The following is a 20,722-nucleotide window of genomic DNA, read 5'->3' as shown; positions in this document are numbered from 1 at the left end:
TTTTTTAGATATGCCTTGAGTAAGTTCTTAAACCTCTTTTGTTGACCACCAGCATTGCGCTTTCCATTTTTAAGTTTGGAATAGAGCAGTTGTTTTGGAAGACGATAATCAGGCATCCACACAACATGACCAGTCCTAACGAAGCGGATGTTGAAGAATCATTGCTTCAACACTAGTGATCTTTGCTTCTTCCACTACACTGGTATTAGTTCGCCTGTCTCCCGAAGCACCTTGCCAGTCCTGAATGTGCCATGTTCCTTGGCTCTGTGCTCTCGCTTTTGTGCGCATGGCCAGCGTCCTACAGGACTGGGACACTGACGGCATTTCTTTTAAAGTCTTTATTGAAGTAAATCAAAGAAATGGATACAATAAAAATAATAGAAGTGCCAAAACAAAAACAAAAAAGCAGCGCATTATATCTGGAAGAGACTTAATATTAGGTTGGCAGAGTACTTAAGACGATTAGGAAAGCTAAATTTCACATTGTACTGTAGAGATGGAGTCCTGGGGCTGTGTTTGTTTTATAGAAGATAAACCCCCATCAAGCAGCATAAGATTTTTCAAGGTTCTCCAAGCCATTGGCAACACATAATTTGTGACTTGTTTTCCCCGCCTAGCTAATGCTAAGCTCCGTGTATTTTTATAGTGAAGCAAAAGCTGGGGCAACTGAGGATCTGGGCAGCTGCCAGGATCCATGTCAAGAACTCCAGAGAGCTGAAACTTTACAATGGATCGTCCCACAGATTTAGCAAACAAAGCCGCAGTAAAGTTGCAATGGGATGTTTGAGCATTTTAGACGGGCGGCAAGTTCTTGCCTTAGGTGGATGGGACAGGGGACTGCAGGGGTATCGCATAGTTTGGCAAACAGCCTTACTGGAAAAGTTATCGCACAAATTAAAAGTGTCAAGGGGACAAGAGAAATGTGACAATTTCCATGATGTCTGGCATGGTTTTATTGCATATACAGTGGTACCTCGGGTTAAGAACTTAATTCATTCTGGAGGTCTGTTCTTAACCTGAAACTGTTCTTAACCTGAAGCACCACTTTAGCTAATGGGGCCTCCCGCTGCTGCTGCACCGCCACTGCACGATTTCTGTTCTCATCCTGAAGCAAAGTTCTTAACCCAAGGTACTATTTCTGGGTTAGTGGAGTCTGTAACCTGAGGCGTATGTAACCTGAAGCGTATGTAACCCAAGGTATCACTGTACAAATAGTGGAGCACATGGCTGGAAATTATCCCCATGTAATGGGATGGTTTGGCTTACAGAAACCAGGGAGGATTTCTTGCTTTTTTGGTTTTTTTAAAATATCAACATCATCATTCTATCCCACCATCTGCATCCTGTAGCAGCAAAGAAGTCTATGCAATAAGTGAAATGCTGCAAAGTTAATGGTAAAGTTTATTATAATTTGTCTTGGCATTACAGTGGTACCTCAGTTTACGAACTTAATCCGTTCCGGAAGTCCGTTCTTAAACCAAAACTGTTCTTAAAGCGAGGTGCGCTTTCCCTAATGAGGCCTCCCACCGCCGCTGCCCTTCCACCATTCGGATTCTGTTCTTAGACCGAGGTAAAGTTCGCAAACTGGGACACTACTTCTGGTTTTGCGGCGTTTGTAAACCAAATCGTTCTTAAACCGGACTGTTCTTAAACCAAGGTGCCACTGTTTCGGAGGGTTGTTCGCAACATGAGCAGAACGCAACCCACGTCTGCACGTTTGCGCATGCGTGGGTCGTGATTTGCCACTTCTGCACATGCGCGTGACGTCGTTCTGAGCATCTGTGCATGCACAAGTGGCGAAACCCAGAAGTAACCCGTTCCGTTATTTCCGGGTCGCCGCAGGACACAACCGGAAAAGACGTAACCTAAACCGAATGTAACAAGAAGGATGACTGTACAATGTTAGTTCCTAAAATTGCCATCTTCCAAGGACTCCCTCATCAATTGGAAATGCCTAAAATGGCCGTTGCCTGTATGTCTGAGAAACTCATTTGTTAATATTTTGAAGTTCCATAAAACCATTTGAAAAGGAAACTAAAGAGGCAGGGCAGGCCAGCCCGAATCCCACTGGGGCTTCTCCAAAAGAGGCACTAGGAGAGGCCACAAGAGGGAGGTTATATGAAGGTACAAGCCCAACCAGACATGGGCTCCCTTTTGCCTACTGGCAGCCAGTATCCACCGCTGAACACAGATAATAATGGCAATAATAATTTTATTATTTATACCCTGCCCATCTGGCCGGGTTTCCCCAGCCTCTCTGGGCGGCTTCCAACAGAACGCTAAAAACAGAATGAAACTTCAAACATTAAAAAAAACCTCCCCTAAACAGGGCTGCCTTCAGATGTCCTCTAAAAGTCAGGTAGTTGTTTATTACCTTGACAGCTGATGGGAGGGCGTTCCATAGGGGGGGCACCATCACCGAGAAGGCCCTCTGCCTTCCCTGTAATCTCGCTTCTTGCAGGGAGGGAACCGCCAGAAGGCCCTCGGAGCTGGACCTCAGGGTAGAACGATGGGGGGTGGAGACGCTCCTTCAGGTATACTGGACTGAGGCCATTTAGGGCTTTCAAGGTCAGCACCAACACTTTGAATTGTGCTCAGAAACGTACTGGGAGCCAATGTAGGTCTTTCAAGACCGGTGTAATATGGTATCAGCGGCAACTCGGATGCCCTTCACAGCCATTGGGTGGAGTCCAACAGCATCTGGGGGGTCACCACAAGCTGCCCGTCCCCAGTTCAACCTGAGCCTTAGGAGGGGGAGCGGCCAGCAGGACCAGGGGCAGCCTATGAGGGGGTCTCTGACTCACTTCCTGCTTTGCCAACCCGTTGTTTCCTTTCCCGCTGAGCAATCCTTGACGTTTCCTGTTGTGCTGGTTTACAGGTGAAGATGAGAAATTTGCCGCTTCCCTAATGGACGGGAAGTTCCCCCGGAGCACCTCCATGCAAGACACGGTCCGGGAAGGGCACGGCATCCCGCCCCCGCCCCAGACGGCCCCTCCCCCTCCGCCGTCCCCCTATTACTTTGACACGGGCCCTCCCCCATCCTTCTCCCCCCCTCCGCCCCCGGGAAGGGTCTACGACACGATCCGCTCCAGCTTCAAGCCGGGCTTGGAGGCCAAGCTCCACGGGCTGCCGCAGGTGATCAGCGCGGCCGAGATGTACGACCAGGCGAGGACGCCCCTCCCTTACCCCGAGCGGCAGAAGCGGGCACGCTCCATGATCATCCTGCAGGACTCCTCGCACGTCCCCGTGGAGCCCACCGACATCCCCCGCCCCGCCCCCTCGGCCACCCCGCCCGAGAAACTGAAGCGGAAGGGGCGCGCTGTGGACAACCCCTACGCCAACATGGGCCAGTTCAACGTCAGCCTCTTCACCCCCGCCAAGCCCCAGAGGAAGAAGAGCCCGCTGGTGAAGCAGCTGCAGGTGGAGGATGCCCAGGAGCGGGCGGCCCTCTCCATCATGGGGGGCTTCACGCGGGAGCCGTCCCCCACCAGGCGCAGCCACCGCCTGGGCATGGAGTACCAGCCGCAGCAGGTGGACGCCTCCAGCCTCCCCTTCGCCACTGCCATCGCCGGGGTCATGAAGGACAGAGATCGGCGCCTCGACGAAAAGCGGAAATCCACTGTCTTCCTCTCGGTCGGGGCCATTGAAGGCAGCCCCCCCACCATCGAGATGCCATCGCTGCAGCAGTCGAGGTCGATCGATGAGCGCCTCCTGGGCAGCCGGGACGTCCTTCTGCCTTCCCCCGTCTCAGCTTTAAAGCCATTGATCAGCAGCTCCTCGTCGACGTTCATCCACCCTCTCACGGGGAAGCCCCTGGATCCCAACTCGCCTCTGGCGCTTGCGCTGGCCGCAAGGGAGCGGGCGCTGTCTACCCAGGTCCCCTCCAGGGCGCCCACCCCCATCCACAGCCCGGACTCGGACCGCGCGGCGCCCCTGTTTGTGGACATCCAAACCAAAGAGCACGAGAGGGGGGAGCTGGAGGGAGGGGCCCTCGCCTCGCCCGCCTACTCGCCCGGGGTCAAGGCGCCCACACCGGGAGTCTTGTCCCCGGCGCAGAGCCACTGGGGGATGCCAGCTGCGGCGAGGAAAGAGGGCGAGGCGCGGGCCGAGACCCCCGCCAAGGAGGAGAGGAAAGCGGAGGACCGGAAGTCAATGATCATCAGCATCGTGGACACGTCGCAGCAGAAGACGGCCGGCCTCGTCATGGTCCACGCCACGAGTAATGGCCAGGACCTCGGTCTCGAGGCGAAAGAGGAGAAGCCGCCCATTCCCGAGGGGGGCCTGGAGCCCACGGAGGCATCCCTGGCCGAGGCACAGCCCAGCCCCGTGGCTGGGGTGGCACCCGTCAGCCCGGTCTCTGACAAGACCCTGGGTCAAGGGAGCTCAGAGGAGGAGGTGGAGCCCTACACGGTCACCCTGCCACCCGCCCAGCTGTCTTCGAGCGACGAGGAGACGCGAGAGGAGCTGGCCAAGATCGGTCTGGTTCCTCCGCCGGACGAGTTTGCGAACGGGGTCCTGGTCACCACCCCCGGCACCCCCATCAGCCAGCTGGCCTCTCCCGTCATCGCCACGCCATCCATGCCAGCGGCCGCTGTAGCACCTTCTACCGCTGGTGGAACACCCTCAGGGAAGCCCTCTGATGCCCCCACGGCCCCGGAGTCCGCGGCAGACTCTGGAGTGGAAGAGGTGGACACCAGGAGCTCGAGCGATCACCACCTGGAGACCACAAGCACCATCTCCACCGTCTCCAGCATGTCCACGCTGTCCTCCGAGAGCGGGGAGCCCACCGACACCTACACTTCCTTTGCGGACGGACAAACTTTTATACTCGAGAAGCCACCAGTGCCTCCAAAGCCAAAACTCAAGTCCCAGCTCAGCAAGGGGCCGGTTACTTTCAGGGACCCTCTCTTGAAGCAGTCTTCGGACAGCGAGCTCATCTCCCAGCAACACGCGGCCATGCTGGCTTCCGCCAGCATCGGCCGGCCACGCTACCTCTTTCAGCGAAGGTCCAAGCTGTGGGGGGACCCCCTGGACAGCAGGCCGACGCATGGGGCTGAGGATGACAAACCAACTGTGATCAGCGAGCTCAGCTCCCGGCTCCAGCAGCTGAACAAGGACACGCGCTCCCTGGGGGAGGAGCCCGCTGGGAGCGTGTTGGATCCTGGGAAGAAGTCCCCCGTGGTCGCAGCACGGTAAGCCAGAGGGGTGGCCGGGAAAGGAGGCGGGGGAAGGGGGCGGGAGAGCAGGCAGAAGGAAATCCCAGATTCGATTCCCCGGTAGCATAGTCTCCAGGCAGAGCTGGGAATACCCGCTTCCTGAAGCTCTGGAGAGTCACAGCTGCCGGCCGGTGTAGAAAATACAGTACGATCGCATCTCACGCGTGTTTCACCCGTGACATTTCAGCCACACGTGGCTGGAGGCTGGCTGGTTGGAACTGTCCAGGTTACAAGTCAGGAGAGCTGGACAGCACTTTTGGTTCCGGGAAATGCCACATCTGTAAAACTCTGTGACTTGCTTGCGGGGCGGGCAGAAGCAAGACCCTCTTGGTGCACTGCTTATGGGATGCTCTCACAAAACCATCTGAATTCCTATTAGGTTTTGTGCTAGGTTCGTCCTGCGCAAAAAGAACTTTTAAGCTCTCTGCCTCACTTGGGGGGCAAGGTCTTCCCAGTGCGCCAGCTCTAGGGAACTTGGGTGGGATTGCCATATGTCCTCTTTTCCCAGGACACGCCCTCTTTTTCACAGGTAGAGCCATCATAGCAATCCATAGTTAAAAGGAGAAGTCAGAAAATATGTCCTCTTTTTCAAAATATGGCAACCCTAAACTAGGGGTGCTCGCATGGGGAGGTGGGTCCAAGTGCGCAGTATACGTGATTTTGCACATATGCAGAACCCTTGGAACCAAATCCCCGTGTGAGATGCGATCGTACCGTACTCAGCTTGATGCGCCAAGGGGCGTGGGTGCCAGTATAAGGCAGAAGCTCTCCACGGCTCCAGCCAGCATGGTAGGGCTGGGGGACAGCAGGCAGAACCCCTGGAGGTTGTTTTTTAAGGTGGTGGGGGCAGAGGCAGGGGGAGATGAGGGAAAGGCTGATCCCCTCCCCCACTCAGGCATTCCCTCCCTCCTTCCCCTGCCCTTGGAGTGTGTCCAGACCAGCCTTCTCCTCCCATGCTCCCGTCCCCTGTTCCTCCACTGTCCCAAAATGATGAGCATGGGTGCATTCCTAGCACTTGGGTGTGTCTGTTCTCACCTTAAAAATAATCAAACCCTTATTTGTTTGTTTGTTACATTGGTTAGTTGATTTATCTTGCCCCAGGCAATCTAAAGCAACTTACACATTTGCTCAACTGCACCCATGTGCCGCCCGGAGGGAAAGTGGAGAGCCAAACCAGTTTCACAGGTTTCATTAGGTTTGGCCCAGGCTGAGGAGACCTTGGCTCACCAAATGAGGCTGGGCTCAAAGCCCTGGAAGCCAGTGTGGCCAGGGGGCAGGGCTCCTTGCCCCTCCTCCTGCCCACCAGAGTCTCCTCGCCGGCTCCTGCAGCAGAGATTCCTTTTTGCTTGATTGTTAAAAAAACCTCAAGGCCATTTACGAGAAGAAAATGTCACAGCAATGCTTTAAAGCATGCAAACGGTTAAGCTACTGAAACAGGAAAAGATTCTCACCAACTTTCTATGCTTCTAGGTAGGCTTGCCCAAAAAATAATGTTTTCAGCAGGCGCTGAAAAGAATGAAATGAAGGCACCTGCTTGAGATCAGTAGGCAGGGAGTTCCAGAGTTTAGGTCAGGCATAGGCAAACTCGGCCCTCCAGATGTTTTGGGACTACAACTCCCATCATCCCTGACCACTGGTCCAGTTAGCTAGGGATGATGGGAGTTGTAGTTCCAAAACATCTGGAGGGCCGAGTTTGCCTATACCTGGTTTAGGTGTTGCCACACTAATCGATCGAATGCTTGCAAAGGCGGAATGGGTATTATGTCGCAACTGCAATAGTACAAATTCCTCCAATGGAAGCAGTCAGATGGGATTATATGGAGCAAAGCAATCTCTCAGGTAGACTGGTCCCAAGTTGTTAAGTGCTTTATATACTAGCAGTAGCACCTTGAACCTGGCCTGGTAGCAAATTGGCAGCCAGTGCAGGTCTCTTGAGCACAAGTGCTGTTTGCTAACAACTTCATGCTGCAGGATCTTGCCCCAACTGTAGCCTCTGGATCATGTGCAAGGGAAGCCCCACAGAGTGCACATGGCAGTAATCGGTGCCTGTCTGTCAACCCCTGCACACATGCATTGTGGGCCTTCTGGCTGCTTTAAGGATGGACTAGACATGGAGCTGCTCTCCAAGAGAAAGTCTGAGTGCAGTGCGTAAAAGTTTGGACAGGGAAGAAGGAAATGTGAGACAGCAGTTAGGGAAAGGGGCATGTGCCCCACACTGGAGGCAGTGGGATTATGGGATGCAGCTAGGACAGTGCCTCCGAGGAGCAGATTAAACAGAAATTGCTTGTCTGGACAGACTCTCCCCTCCTACAAATGACCCTCTCCTTTGCCATTTCCCATCAAACTTCAGACCTTCCCGTGGGTTGTTTTAATTGAAATCGACCCCCTTTGCTGATAAGGCTCTTCAGCACAGTCCATGCTGCTGCGTGGTTCATTTCATATCCATTTATAAGCTTCAGAGTCACAGCTTGGTGTCAACAAGAAGGGTGGCAAGAGCAAGCCCTTTGAATCATAGTCTTGTAGAGTTGGAAGGGAACCCCAAGGGTCCTCTAGTCCAACCCCTGCAATGCAGGAATCTCCCCAACGTGGGGCTCAGACCCATATTGCCATATTGACTGAGCTACTGACAATGCACTGGCAAGATTTCTGACTAGTCATAGAATTGTAGCATCTGAGCCAACCCTTTGCAAGACAGGAGAGCATCAACATCATGACATGAGTGACAGCAATGTTTTGAAAACAATGCCCACATTATTTCTCCCTGGTCCCTAAAAGCGCATGCCGCATGCCGTGGTAAATATATCTTATCAACTTCTGTGTTTGTGTGTCTGTATAGATATTGCAAATCCTTTGTGAGTTCTGTATGGAACTTCAAAGAGGCAAACCTCCCTAAGACTGACCTCCTCCCTCCATCCCGACCTTCTCACCTTTCTGCCCTTTCCCGGCTATCCAATCCCAAGAGCTCTGAAGCGAAAGGGAGCCCTGCCTTTACCGGCCTTCCTTGCCACGCAGACATCTTGCCCAGGCCAGAGCAACACCTTCCCTTTGACTCTACGACTGTGTCGGAGCACTGGGGGGCGAGGCTGAGGTCAGCACAGGAGCCCAGCCACATCCTCCGGTCCTGGTCCCAAGGTCAAAGGGTGCAGAGAAGAGCCCTCGCTTCCCACTAGGCGACTCTGCTCAAGACACAGTGCCGCCTGAGGCCAGCTCATCCCCAAAGTGAAGGTCCATTTCACAATTTGTTCTCTCTTAAGCAACAGATGGGTGCTCTGGATGTGTGACTTTGGAGTCAGTTCCTAAATGTGGAGAAAAAAAGAGGATTTATATCTATATCTATTTATTTATATATTCAGTGTGCTGTTTGGAAAACCCGCAATTGCTTTGTATTCCTACAGATCGGAAAAAGAGAGTGAAGAGAAATAAGCCTTTTAGGCATTTAGCTCCTAGGGTAACGCTTCCTCTTTCTATATAAACTCATCAATTAATTCTGTCTTCGGTCAAAAGGCGTCCATGTCCCTGACGTGAGCTTCCAGCTGCTGAGGTTAACAACACCCCCCATTTCCTTGTAGGCTTTGCTGCTGTGTCCGTCTCCTGCAAAGAGCCGAAACAGACCGGCAGGCCCCAGGCCAGGCAAGGGCAGGTGCACAGAAACAGAAGAATCATCGGATCTCAGAGTTGGAAGGGACCCCCTGGGGTCAAGGCAGGAATCCCAGAGAAAGAATCCCAGTGGGTGGCCATCCAATCTCCAATGAAGGAGAGTTCACCACCCCCTGAGGTGCCCGGGTGTGTGAGTGCCACACAACCTTTGCTTGCCGTGGCAGTAGTTATGCCGTGAGGCAAAAGAGCAGGCTTCTTGGGTATGGCGACCGATGCTGCGATTACTCCCCTGCAAGCCAACTTTGGCATTCTTACATCTTGCCATCATCATGTGGCTTCAGCCAGGAGGTTCCTGAGGCTTGTTTTTTATTATCGTGGCTGGTATGTTGGGAGTATTCACAAGATTGGTTTCCAGTGCAGAAGGCTGACTCTTGGGGCTTTTGCCTTGCAGTACCCAGCCCACACAAACAGCAGTCTCCGGAAAACCTTGAGATATCAAAGGTGAAATGAGGAGACGGGCTGTGGTTTTGTGGCACAGCGTATTCTAAAGGTGGAGAGGGCCATCGATGGCCGCAAGCCACAATGGCTCTCCTCCACCTCCACAGTCAGAGGAAGCAATGCTTCTGAACCGCAAGAGGGGAGAGGCGTCTTGTGCTGGGATCCTGCTAGTGGGTTTCCCATGATAGGCACCTGCTTGGCCACTGTGAGAAGAGGATTCTGGGCTAAGACTCTCCTTAGCTTCTTACTTCCTTGTTTCTTTTTCTAAGAATGTGAGATCCTAAATCAGATACAGTCCATAGTGCCTTCCTTGGCAATGGCATTTAATTACATGCGACGCCACTTCGCACCCTGGCCACAGACATGTGGTCTGCCGATGTTTTCTGTGGCAGAGTGAACTTTGGCAGAGAGGGTGCCAAACTTCTCCCAAGTCACAGCAGGGACCCGCAAGGCTGATGCCAAGCCGTTCCCCGTCTTTTGGGCAACGCAGAGTCTCGAGGGGCAGAGCCTGATGTTTGCCATGGGACGGGGAAGAGAGAAAATGCCTCTTGGAGATTGTGGGTTACTGGGTGCTCACTTTCTGCAGAACTCAGAGGCAACCGAGCAGATGCAGGAGAGGCCCCGATCCAAAAGCAGCCAAGGGGAGGGGAAGGGCTCTTTGCCAGAGAGAGGAGGAGGTGTCTTCCTGATTTTGCAGTCACACAGCCTACAAGGATCCAGGGGCATTGTGGGTAACAAATCACAGCATGCATGCGTAACCTACCGACCCCTGACAGCTTCACTTCATCCGCTCACTAACGTTTCTCCGTTCCCAGCTCATGTGCCCCATTGCTCAGCCCGGCGAGTGGGGAGATGAGCAATGGGTTGTGGCCTCTGGCTCCTGCATGTTCATGGAGGGGGGTGGAGTTGGGCCTGGGGGCAGGGGGCGGTGTTACATCTGTTCACAAGGAGTGTCTCTTTCACAGCGCTGTGCCCCTGAGAGATGGCTCTAAATTTTGAAAGTGTGCGAAACCAAACTGGACGTGGTTTCCCTCCAGGGAAACCGAGGCAGCAAGCAAAAGAATTATTCCAAACAGTGCTCTCGGGTTTTGAGGGCGTTTTTCAGAGACAAGACATTTGACAGGCCTGACCCATTCAAACTATTCCAGTGCATCTCACACAGCTCTTGCAGCGACTTTTGGACGTCGTCTCCCGAGTGTGCCTCCATCCTGGGATTACGTGAGGGTGCTTCAGCTATGTGCCGTTTCTGGGACTCCGCCTTGACGGCGAGTCTCAGCTCACCGGAGCAGCCCTGGAAATGATGCTCAAGCAGAGTGCACTACGATGGCATCTCACACGTGTTTAACTTGCTGTCTTTCAACCATGCGCCGATGACAGCTGGCTGGCTGGAATCGCGCGAGTAAAATCCACAGAAACCAAAGAACTGGAAAGCTCTTTTTGCACCAGGTCTGCTTGGGGTTACCTGGTACATAAGGAGCTTTTGAGCTCCGCTGTGAGGTCCAAGTCCGGGCTGTAGGTGGGGGTAGGGACAGCGCCTGCCTAGCGTGTCAGCCCTGGGGTGCTCTTGCAGGACGTTGTGGAGCCATCCAAGTTCCTGCGAGATCTTGCAGGAGCACCCCTTGCCACTCAGCAAGCAGCGCCCACTCAGTGCCTGGGCTTTGGGAGGACTGTGGATTCACTCTGCCCCCGTTTCCATGCATATGCAAAACCCTTGCCACTGTACCCCGCGTAATATGCAGCCATACTCTATTTCTCAGAGTCAACCTTGCGACACTCAATGCTGTGTCCAAAGAGGTTTTCGTGTGGCAACATCCCGGAATCTTTGGCACACAGCTAAAATGTGTGTTTGTGAACATTAGGAGCAGGTTGAAGCCTAAGACTAAGCTGTTTTTCGTCCCCACACCACCCTTGCCAAGATCCCGAATCCAGAAAAAGATTTTTCCCCCCAGGTGACCCCATTGAACTTCTCCAGACGTGTCTCTGGATGGGGCACTGCAGCTACCCTTAGGGATGTCATGCACCCAATGGGAGCTGAATGGCAGAGAGGGGAGGGCCATAAGGCAGCGTCAGCCAATCCCATAGCCTCCCAAACGCTTTGGACTCCCATCTCCTAACAGCCCTGGCCATCATTTGCAGGCCGGAGGGCACCAGGTTGGCAGAGGCTGCCTTCCGCCTTCCTTTCTCCAATTCGCACCCTGCTTCATGTATGAGGCTCTCAAGCTGACAAGGAGATGGTAGTCAAGCTGCCATGGCAACTAGAAGATTTGGCTTCTGTTCCTCAGAAGATGAGCTGGGTGGGGCAAGCAGAGAGGATGCAGCAAGCAGAAAACCTCTCTTGCCAGCAGGAGAAAACTGTCTCCTGGCAGGCAAGCAAGCAGAGGGCAGCAAGGGTTAAATGCACCCCACAGCTTCTCCATCTCAGCCCCAGGTGCAGCAGGGCCAGGATGTCTAAGCTCAGGTGTGGTTTTGCAGTGGCAGGAGGCAACATTGCGAAGCACCTTCTTGGACCAATGCCCAAGACCCACTGGCAACCTGCTGCTGTGCCAAGTGACCCAGTGAGTAAACAGTGTGCCATGGATTAAGGCCTGGATCTGGGCCGTGCTCAGAAGGGTTCCCTCAACACGCCAACTTTTGAATTAAGGGATCCACCTTGCGGCCTCTTAATTCAATGAGTGACCCTGGAGGAGGGGTTGGAAAGGTGTGTGTTTCTCTAAATTTCTGGGCATCGTCATTAGAAAGCTTTGCAAATATAGAGGAAAGGACTCGTCAGAGAGAAGTTTTGTGGAAAGAGTGGTCCTGAACTGGAAACCATCAGGGTGGGATGGCCTGGGGTGCGCAGGGGTGCAGGGTGGAAGGACAGGCCTTTGGGGAAGGGGGGAAGGAAGGAAGGAAGGAAGGAAGGAAGGAAGGAAGGAAGGAAGGAAGGGGAAGGAAAGGAAAGGAAAGGAAAGGAAAGGAAAGGAAAGGAAAGGAAAGGAAAGGAAAGGAAAGGAAAGGAAAGGAAAGGAGCACCTGGAAGCAACCAAGAAGGAAAGATGGCTGATGAGACAGGGTAATAATAATATTTTTATCATTTATGCCCCACCCATCTGTCTGAGCTTCCCCAGCTACTCTGGGTGGCTCACACCATATATAAAAACATAACAAAACATCAAACATTAAAAACTTCCTGATAAAGGGCTGCCTTCAGATGTATTCTAAAAGTTGTTTAGTTCTTTATCTCCTTGCCATCTGAAGGGAAGGTGTTCCACAGGGAGGGCGCCACTACCGAGAAGACCCTCTGCCTGGTTCCTTCTCGCAGTGAGGGAACCAGCAGAAGACCCTCAGAGGAGGACCTCAGTGTCCTCAGTGATAGGCTCTTGCAGACAGCGAGTCTCCAGGGACCTGGAGATGTGCTCACCTCCCCCATGTTCTGTGAGAGACACAGGGCTCCCCCCTCGCCCCCTTGTGCTGTCACCTCTGCCAGCAGCTCACAGGCTTTCCTGTGTTGGCACCCGACCTCAGAAGGTGCTTCGGGAGACCCTCTGCAAAATTCCTCAGGAACACAACCATCCCTTCTCCACCATTGCAAGAGGATCCGCAGGGTGGTCCTGGCTGTGCCCCCCAAAAGAGCCTGCAGTGCTGGGGGGGGGGAGTTTTGGATGTGGTTCCAAGGGCAGCTGGGGGCTCCCCAAAGGGTGCATGAAGATCCATGGGAGCCACAAAGTGCAGACAGTTTTGTTTGGAAAGAGAGGAGGCAGTTAATGGCTGCACCCACACATTTAGAGAGCTTTATTTTTATTTTTTAAAGAATGTGTGCTCCACCCTCTGGAGCAAGAAGGCGCATTGCTGGGATTTTGTTTGGGGGTCCCGCTTCTCCCCCAAAACACACACGCACTCTTCCTAAAAGAGCAAACTGGTTTTCACAAACACACAAACATCATCTTATCCCAACCAAACTAAGGCCATATCCACTGTGCTTATGTGACGATCACACTGTTGCTCCAGCAGACATGGGGCTGTCACTGCTTTGCACTGAAAGAGAAAGCCGTCCCCATTCGTCCAAAGAAAACATGGCCTGTACAAGCCTCCCGGTCAGGCCTGGGCAACCGCAGAGACTCCAAAAAGCTTCAGAATTCTGTTTCTGGTCTTCATGATTGCAGAGATGACGTGCTTGAATGCAACATTGGCCCTTGCAGATGAAATTCAAGAGCCAGATGGGAGACTAAGAGATGAACGAGAGCAGCCTTTCTCAACCTGTGGGTCCCCAGATGTTTTTGAACTACAACTCCCATCACCCCTAGCTAGCAAAGCCAGAGCTCAGGGATGATGGGAGTTGTAGTCCAACAACATCTGGGGACCCACAGGTTGAGAACCGCTGAACTAGAGGGTAAGAGAGGGATTTGGAGGGTAAGCGATGGGTTTCAGGAGCCAGAGCATTGCCAGGGGCTCCCAATGGCCTCTAGACTCATGTGCCCCTCTCCCTTTGACCACCAGACGATCAGCACAGCCCTACAAATTCCCACCCAGAAGTCAGTCCCCGTATTCCCAGATTAAGTGCCAAGTCCAGGACCACAACCTCCATTTTGCAAAGCGGTAAACCTCTCCGTTCACACTTTGCAATTGGTGTGGACCCAATGGGGCATGAGGGCAGCCAGCTTTTTCTTATTGCTGGTTTTTTTTTTTGCGGGGAGGTTCCCTTTGGCATCCAAGAACTTTCAGAGATCTTTGCTGTCACTGCGAGAGCTTCGCTGACCTGCCGGGGAGCATCCCGCGCAATGGTGGAGCTGCAAAGATGGCAGGTGCAATCTTAGGATGTGTGGCACATGGGAGGGAGGGTCTGGCAAAGCCCTTCTGGGCTTCCGAGTTGCCCGCTGGCTCTGTGCATTCAAGGAGGTTGGATTTCGGCCTTTGCTTCCCGAAAGCCCCTTCCTGCTTTCTGGAGAGGGGGGCCTGCTGCTCCTGTTTTCTCCCCAGGGAATAGACGCCACCTCCCACAGTTGATTCTCTCAGGGGCACATGATCCTCTCCCAGAGCCTTTTGCTCTTCCAACCTCTGGTTCTGCAGACAAATGCGCTCTCCAACACTTCTGCACATTCCTGGGGTAAGCAGGTGTCGTGCCAAATTGTGACGCACCCTTCTCATTTCGAGTCCTCTCCCCCTCTCCCAGCCTCTGTCTCTGTTCTCCCCCCCCACTGCCCCCAAACCCTCCCCCCTCCACCCATTTGCCTGACCCCACATCCATGACCCGACCCTGAACTTTCCCCCACCCCCTTGTTTTGCTTTGTCTCTGGCTTTGGCTGTTGAATCCATGCGATGATGAATGTCCCATTTCCTCTAGCAGATGTGACTCAATGAATACCAGGAACTGACCAGAACTGAGCTGCCTCCCAGAATCCTTGGTGCCACTGGCCTGGATCCCTTGACCATCTTGCTTCCCAAGCGGCTTGACCCCCTGCCCCCCCCCACTTGGCCGGTTATCCACTGCCCACCCCACCCTGGTGGCAGATCAGCTCCGTCCCCAGAGAGAAAGGCGAGCGGCCTGGGGCGGACAGGCACACCTGAGCAGGTGACCAGTACCAGGGGTGGGAAGTCAGGGTCCAGCTGGCTCTCCACCCCAGCAGCTTTCTCTGCCTAGCCTGTCACAGAGAGGAGGAGGGGTGTCTTCGCCAGCACCCCTGCCCTCGAAGGCCTTCCTCCTGACCTCACCCACTGGCCCTCCCGTTCCCCAGCCGGCCCCCCGGCCAGGAGGCATGTTGGCTTCTGGGAGCTGCAGCGGCCCCAGCCTGGTTTGTGACCGACGTCTGTTCGTTCTTCTCTGTTGTTCCTGGCGCCTTGGACTGATGCTAACATTTCTCTCATTGCCTCTCTTCCTGCTCTCCCATCTGCATGTCTCCGCTGCTCTGTCTAGAACCGCCTCAGGCCTCAGGAGGGTGGGCGAGCTGTGTAAGTGAGCATGTTCTCATCTCATAGCAACCCCATGTCTTCCGTCCCTCCGTACGTCTGTCTGTGACGCCACTGCTGCTACTGCTGCTGCTACTTTGTGCAACGGGCTGGGGCTGGGCTTGGGGGCGCCGGGAGGAGGGCGGCGGCAACGCTTGCTGTGCAGTGTGGGTCTGTCCCCTTCCTGCCCCTCTGTGCCCCCTTAGCATGTCTGTCTCCCTGTCTCGTGATGTTCTGTGCCACCGAGTCCCAGGAGGAAGCCCCCGTCAGCCTCCCGAGGGACGCGGAGCGTGGCCGAGGAGAGCTGTTTCCGGTGGGGAGGGAAGCTGGGAACAAGGGGGTCTGGAAGGCAAGTCACCACCAGTGGGTGGTGGGCAGGGGTTCCCCTTCTTTACAAACCCCCACACCCAATTCCCATCTTGAGGAAGACGTTCGACCTCCAACCCACGAGGGGGAGGCAAGCAGGCCTCCCAAACTGTTCTGCATCCTCTTTCTGACATCCAGGAAGGAACTCTGTGGTTTAGAGGACGGTGGGAGTTCAGTAGGGTTGCGTGAACCCTCGCTCCTGTGGCTGTTCCCCTAATAGGGGTGCCGGTGCCCCGCAGGGCTTTCTGACGTGCCCTGCAAAGCCTTCCACTTGCCCCTCTGTGGCCACCCAGAGTCCCTGGCCAAGCGTTTTGCCCTCAGGAGCACCTTGGGGTCTGCCTGTCCCCACCCAAAAGCACCTCTTGTGCTCCAGTTGTGCGAGTGTAGGTGTGTATTCTGGGTGTGTTGTTGCTGCTGTTCCGTGTGTGTGTGCGTGTGTGTGTGTGTGTGATGTTGATCAGTTGAGCCAACCTGAGGTCCTCCTGCTGCAGGAGGCAGCTCTCAGGAAAGGTGTGCTGTCTCCACACTGTCTTCTTCATGCTCCTCCCACTGCCCAAAGCAGACCCATGAAATTGTGGCCACGAAGCCCTTCTCTGCCATAGGCCACAAACGGGGCCCACTGGCATGGTGCACACAGTTTATAAGCCAGAAGGTTGTGAGATGTTCATCCTTCTGCTGAGAGCAGTCTTGGAAAGGGCCAGGAGAGGTCGCTTTATGAGCAGGGCCTGCGGGGGGTTCTGCCCCCTTGAGCATCCAGGTCACTCAAGAGCTCAGCGGACCACCTCTCGGGTCCGCAGAGTGCTGGTCTTCCGCTTCCACATGAGCCCAGCTGAGCTCCACTAAGCAGCTGAAACCCACCTGCCCCAAACCCTGTCCCATCCCTCTGCCCATGCCACCTGGCAATGCTTCCAGGCTTCCCCCCCCCCAACCTTGCTGTCCATGCTGCTGCAAACATGATCTCAGGTTGTCCCCTGTCCGCTGCATCCAGTCATGTGTGATCTTGGAACCACGTCTTGTCTCCATCCCATCCATGGCTGTGGCAGCACTTTTGCTTGGGGCGAGCGAACGCCCGCTTGGCTGGTGTCTCGGTGCTGAGGCTTCTCATCGGCTGTTTCTTCCACCCACCTGAAAATAGCCCCCTCCCACCCCTGCCCCAGGTCCCTTTCACCTCCAGCAAGCCTGGCTGGGCATACCTGGCTTGGTCCTGACACTTTCTGCCCTGAGCGCGGAAAGGGAGATGGTGTGATGGACGAGCACCCAAGGAGAGCAAAAGGCAGTCCTTAGCATGGATGAGGGCAACCTTAGCATAGTTATCAACTTTTAATAACTCCAGGGAGGTTGAAAAAAGAGGCAAGGGGATGCCCTCTGCTCCTGGAAGTCCCCGTCCACAGTTTCTCTAGGTTCTCCTGAGTCCTTTCCTTCAAACAAGGCACTTGTGATTAGCACCTGAGGCTCAGTCATCCTCTTCCCCACCCTGATCCCCTGTCCAATGCACCCTGTTCCTGAAGAGGTCAGCTACCCAGGCTCTTCACTCAGGCGCCAGACCTCATAGATTCATAGAATTGGAAGGGACCCCGAGAGTCATCTAGTCCAACCCCCTGCAATGCAGGAATCTCAATTAAAGCATCCATGACAGATGGCACTCAGGAGGAGATCCTTTTTAACCCAACATAAATCTGATTCATTGAGTTGTCTCCATTTTCTCTTGCAAAGGGTCTGTGGGGAATGTTTAAGGTCCAGCTAAGCACTTTTGAGGGATGCAGGTGGCGCTGTGGTCTAAACCACTGAGCCTAAGGCTTGCCAATCAGAAGGTTGGCAGTTCGAATCCCCACGACAGGGTGAGCTCCCGTTGCTCGGTCCCTGCTCCTGGTTCAAAAGCAAATCAAACTGCAAGTAGATAAATAGGTACCGCTCCGTTGGGAAGGTAAACGGCGTTTCTGTGCGCTGCTCTGGTTCACCAGAAGCAGCTTAGTCATGCTGGCCACATGACCCGGAAAAACTGTCTGCGGACAAACGTCGGCTCCCTCGGCCTATAGAGCGAGATGAGTGCCGCAACCCCAGAGTCATTCGCAACTGGACTTAATGGTCAGGGGTCCTTTACCTTTTTAAGCACTTTTGACTCTCCCCGATCTGTGTTCCACTGGGAGCATTAAGCACATGCTCAAATGCTTCCCATCGAAGCGGCTGGGACCTGAAAGTGCTTAATTTCCCCCGGATTGTGCTCTCTTATTAAATTCTGTCTAGCGAAAGCAAGGTGGGGGAGATAGAGAGAGAGCACTTAAATGTTTGTGGTTTGAGGATTACACCTCCCTAGTCCATATTGATCTGTTCAGGATCTAGGGGGAATGAAAATGATGCTCACTTAACCGAAGAGCACTCGGGGTGTATCAGATTCCACATTCCGGCTCAGAAAGAGGCACCTAGAAGATTCTCTCCTCCAACCACCATTAACACCTTCAGGCTCCAAGGAAAACTCCCCCCCCCCCCCAACATCTTGTCTCCATTTGGTCAGCAAGAGCCAGCAAAGATCAAGTGCAAAACCCTTTTTGGCCCTGAAAGCCATTTTGTCCATTTCTATCCCGCTCTTTCCTCCAAGGAGTTCAAGGTGAAGCATACACAATCCCCCCCCCTCGCTTAATGACCACAAGACCCCTGTGACTGAGAGGCAGGGGACTGTCCTCCAAATTTGCACCCCCAGCGAGCTTCATGGCCAAGTTGGGATTCGAACTCTGGTCTCTCCCACCACCGGCTCTCGCTTACAGCCACGTTTCTCTCCCCTGTGACTCTGGGGCTTCCCAGTTCTCTGCCAGCGGTTCTCTGTCCTGAGATCCTGAAGCGAAAGAGGGGGCGGTGCTGTGAAGAGCCAGCCCCACCTCTCAGTTGGCAAGGCCTGCACAAGGGTTAGGGGTCAGCAGAGTAGATGGGGGTTATTATGGGCATCACTGACAGGCCGCAAACCATTTAACAATGCTGTGAGTCCTCACAGTTGCCTTCTGAATATGATGGCTATTGTTTGCATGTTACTGGTGGCAAAGCGAGACTTGGGGAGGGAGAGAAAGAGTGAGTTGCCCATGGCAATTACAGCCTACCCAGGGCCTCATCCAAACACAGAACCCTCAAAAGGCCCTTGCACTACCTAGGGTTCCCCAAGGCTTTCTCCTTGGTCAGCATAATTTGAGTAGAGTTTGGGCAGGGGAGATTTAAGAGAGATTCCTAGAGTGAGGTCAAAGCCCTTAAGCTGGGTCCATGGTGTTCCACAGCTGCCTTCACGGTCTTCTTGTATGACAGGCTCAAAAAAATGGGCCACACCTTGTGCCATGGTCAGAATCATAGAATCGTAGACCCCAAGGGTCATTTAGTCCCAACTCCCTGCAATGCAGGAATCTCAGCGAAAGCATCCCTGACAGATGACCATCCAGCCTCTGCTTATAAACCTTCAAGGAAGGAGAGTTCACCACCTCCCGAGAAACACCTATCCACTGCCAAAATACCACTTCCTGTCAGAAAGTTCTTCCTGGTGTTTTGTTGGAACCTTACTTCTTGTAACTTGAAGCCACTGGCTTGGGTCCTACCCTCCAGAGCAGGAGAAAGCAAATCTCTTCCATCTGACAGCCCTTCAGTTACCTGAAGAGGGCTATGACATCTCTCAGTCTCATCTTTTCCAGGCTAAACATACCCAGCTCCTTCAACCGTTCCTCATCAGACTTGGTTTCCAGACCCTTGACCATCTTGGTTGCCCTCCACAGCACACGTTCCAGCTTGTCAACATCCTTCTTAAATTGTGGTGCCCAGAATTGGACGCAGTATTCCAGGTGTGGTCTGACCAAGGCAAAATAGAGTGGGGCTATTACTTTCCTTTGACCTGGACACTAGGCTTCTGTGGATGCAGTCTAGAAAATGGTGCCCTCCAATGGCTAAACTGGCCAGTGTAGTCCACAGGAGGCCACCAACCTGGATGGCTTTAAAAAAGGATTAGACAAATTCATGCAGGAGAAGACTATCCAGGGCTGCTAGCCATGCTGGCCATGTTCCACCTCCGCAGTTGGAGGCAGGAATGCTTCTGAATAGCAGTTGTTGGGAAACTCAGGATGAGAGAGTGTCCTTGTGCTCTGATCCTGCTTGCTGGCCACTGTGAAAACAGGATGGTGGACCCCATGGGCCTTTAGCCTGATCCTGCAGTCTCTTCTTATGTTCTTGCAACATCAAGAAGGTCCCATGTTGGCTGTCCCTGTGCTGTGGACCACCCCACCATGGGTCACTCCTGCCAACCAAGCCAATCCCAAGAGCAGTAGGTTGTGATCCTGACACTCCCTGCAGCTCTGGAAGAACAGGTCCTTCTCCTGCTCAACGGCCAATTCAAATGGACTCTCAGCGGAGCTTGTATTCTGAGAGGACAGCATAGCAGGTGCTGTCTGGATTCTACACCATCTGCCCTGGTCACTTGTTCGGCATGCATGGAGATGCGTGAGGAAATGAATCCCCTCTTTGGGCACTGAGCTGGTCACACAGCCCACCCATGAAAAGAAGGACCACCCTGCTGTAAGGCTCCCTGCGAACACATCCCATGGCGTCTGCTGAACTGCTGCATGCCAAGCGCAGTTCCTGGCTGCCAGGATCAGTTCAACGCAGGCAGTTGTAAAAAGCAACGAGTTCTTAGACTTTCCGTGCCAATACAATGCACAGGTGGTTTCGATGCAAAGGGGTTTTTATTAATTGTTAGTGTTTACAAGCAGAAAGGCAGACAGTCCACTTTAATCTTTGGCTATCCCAGAATAAGTTGTCTTGAAGTGGCTGCCAAGATTATTGGTGGTTCAGTGGTAGAATTCTTGCCTGCCACGCGGGAGGCCCGGGTTTGATTCCCGGCCAATACAACTTGCATTTTGGGACGTGGGTGGCGCTGTGGGTTAAACCACAGAGCCTAGGACTTGCCGATCAGGTCAGTGGTTCGAATCCCTGCGGCGGGGTGAGCTCCCATTGCTCGGTCCCTGCTCCTGCCCACCTAGCAGTCTGAAAGCACGTCAAAGTGCAAGTAAATAAATAGGTACCGCTCTGGCAGGTAGGTAAACGGCGTTTCCATGCGCTGCTCTGGTTCGCCAGAAGCGGCTTAGTCATGCTGGCCACAT

At 53.7% G+C, this 20,722-nt stretch overlaps 1 protein-coding gene across 10 annotated transcripts in view; it reads left to right on the top strand.

Moving 5' to 3' along the window:
• Positions 1 to 20,722, top strand: part of SHANK3 (SH3 and multiple ankyrin repeat domains 3) — a 447,259-nt gene that overhangs the window by 412,481 nt on the left and 14,056 nt on the right. For 7 of the 10 annotated variants that reach the window (XM_081022613.1, XM_081022615.1, XM_081022614.1 and 4 more), the window contains one exon: positions 2,879 to 5,192. In XM_081022613.1, the coding sequence (XP_080878739.1) occupies positions 2,879 to 5,192 (2,314 nt within the window). Of the gene's footprint in view, positions 1 to 2,878; positions 5,193 to 8,611; positions 8,665 to 14,634; positions 15,237 to 20,722 lie in introns of all 10 variants that reach the window. The other 3 variants (XR_013990995.1, XR_013990996.1, XM_081022616.1) reach the window with 3 other exon arrangements.

This window comes from Podarcis pityusensis, assembly GCF_964106645.2.
Source record: "Podarcis pityusensis genome assembly, chromosome: 10".
Taxonomy (NCBI): Eukaryota; Metazoa; Chordata; class Lepidosauria; order Squamata; family Lacertidae; genus Podarcis; species Podarcis pityusensis.
Note: the sequence above shows the minus strand (reverse complement) of the source record. Positions and strands in the feature narration are given on the sequence as shown.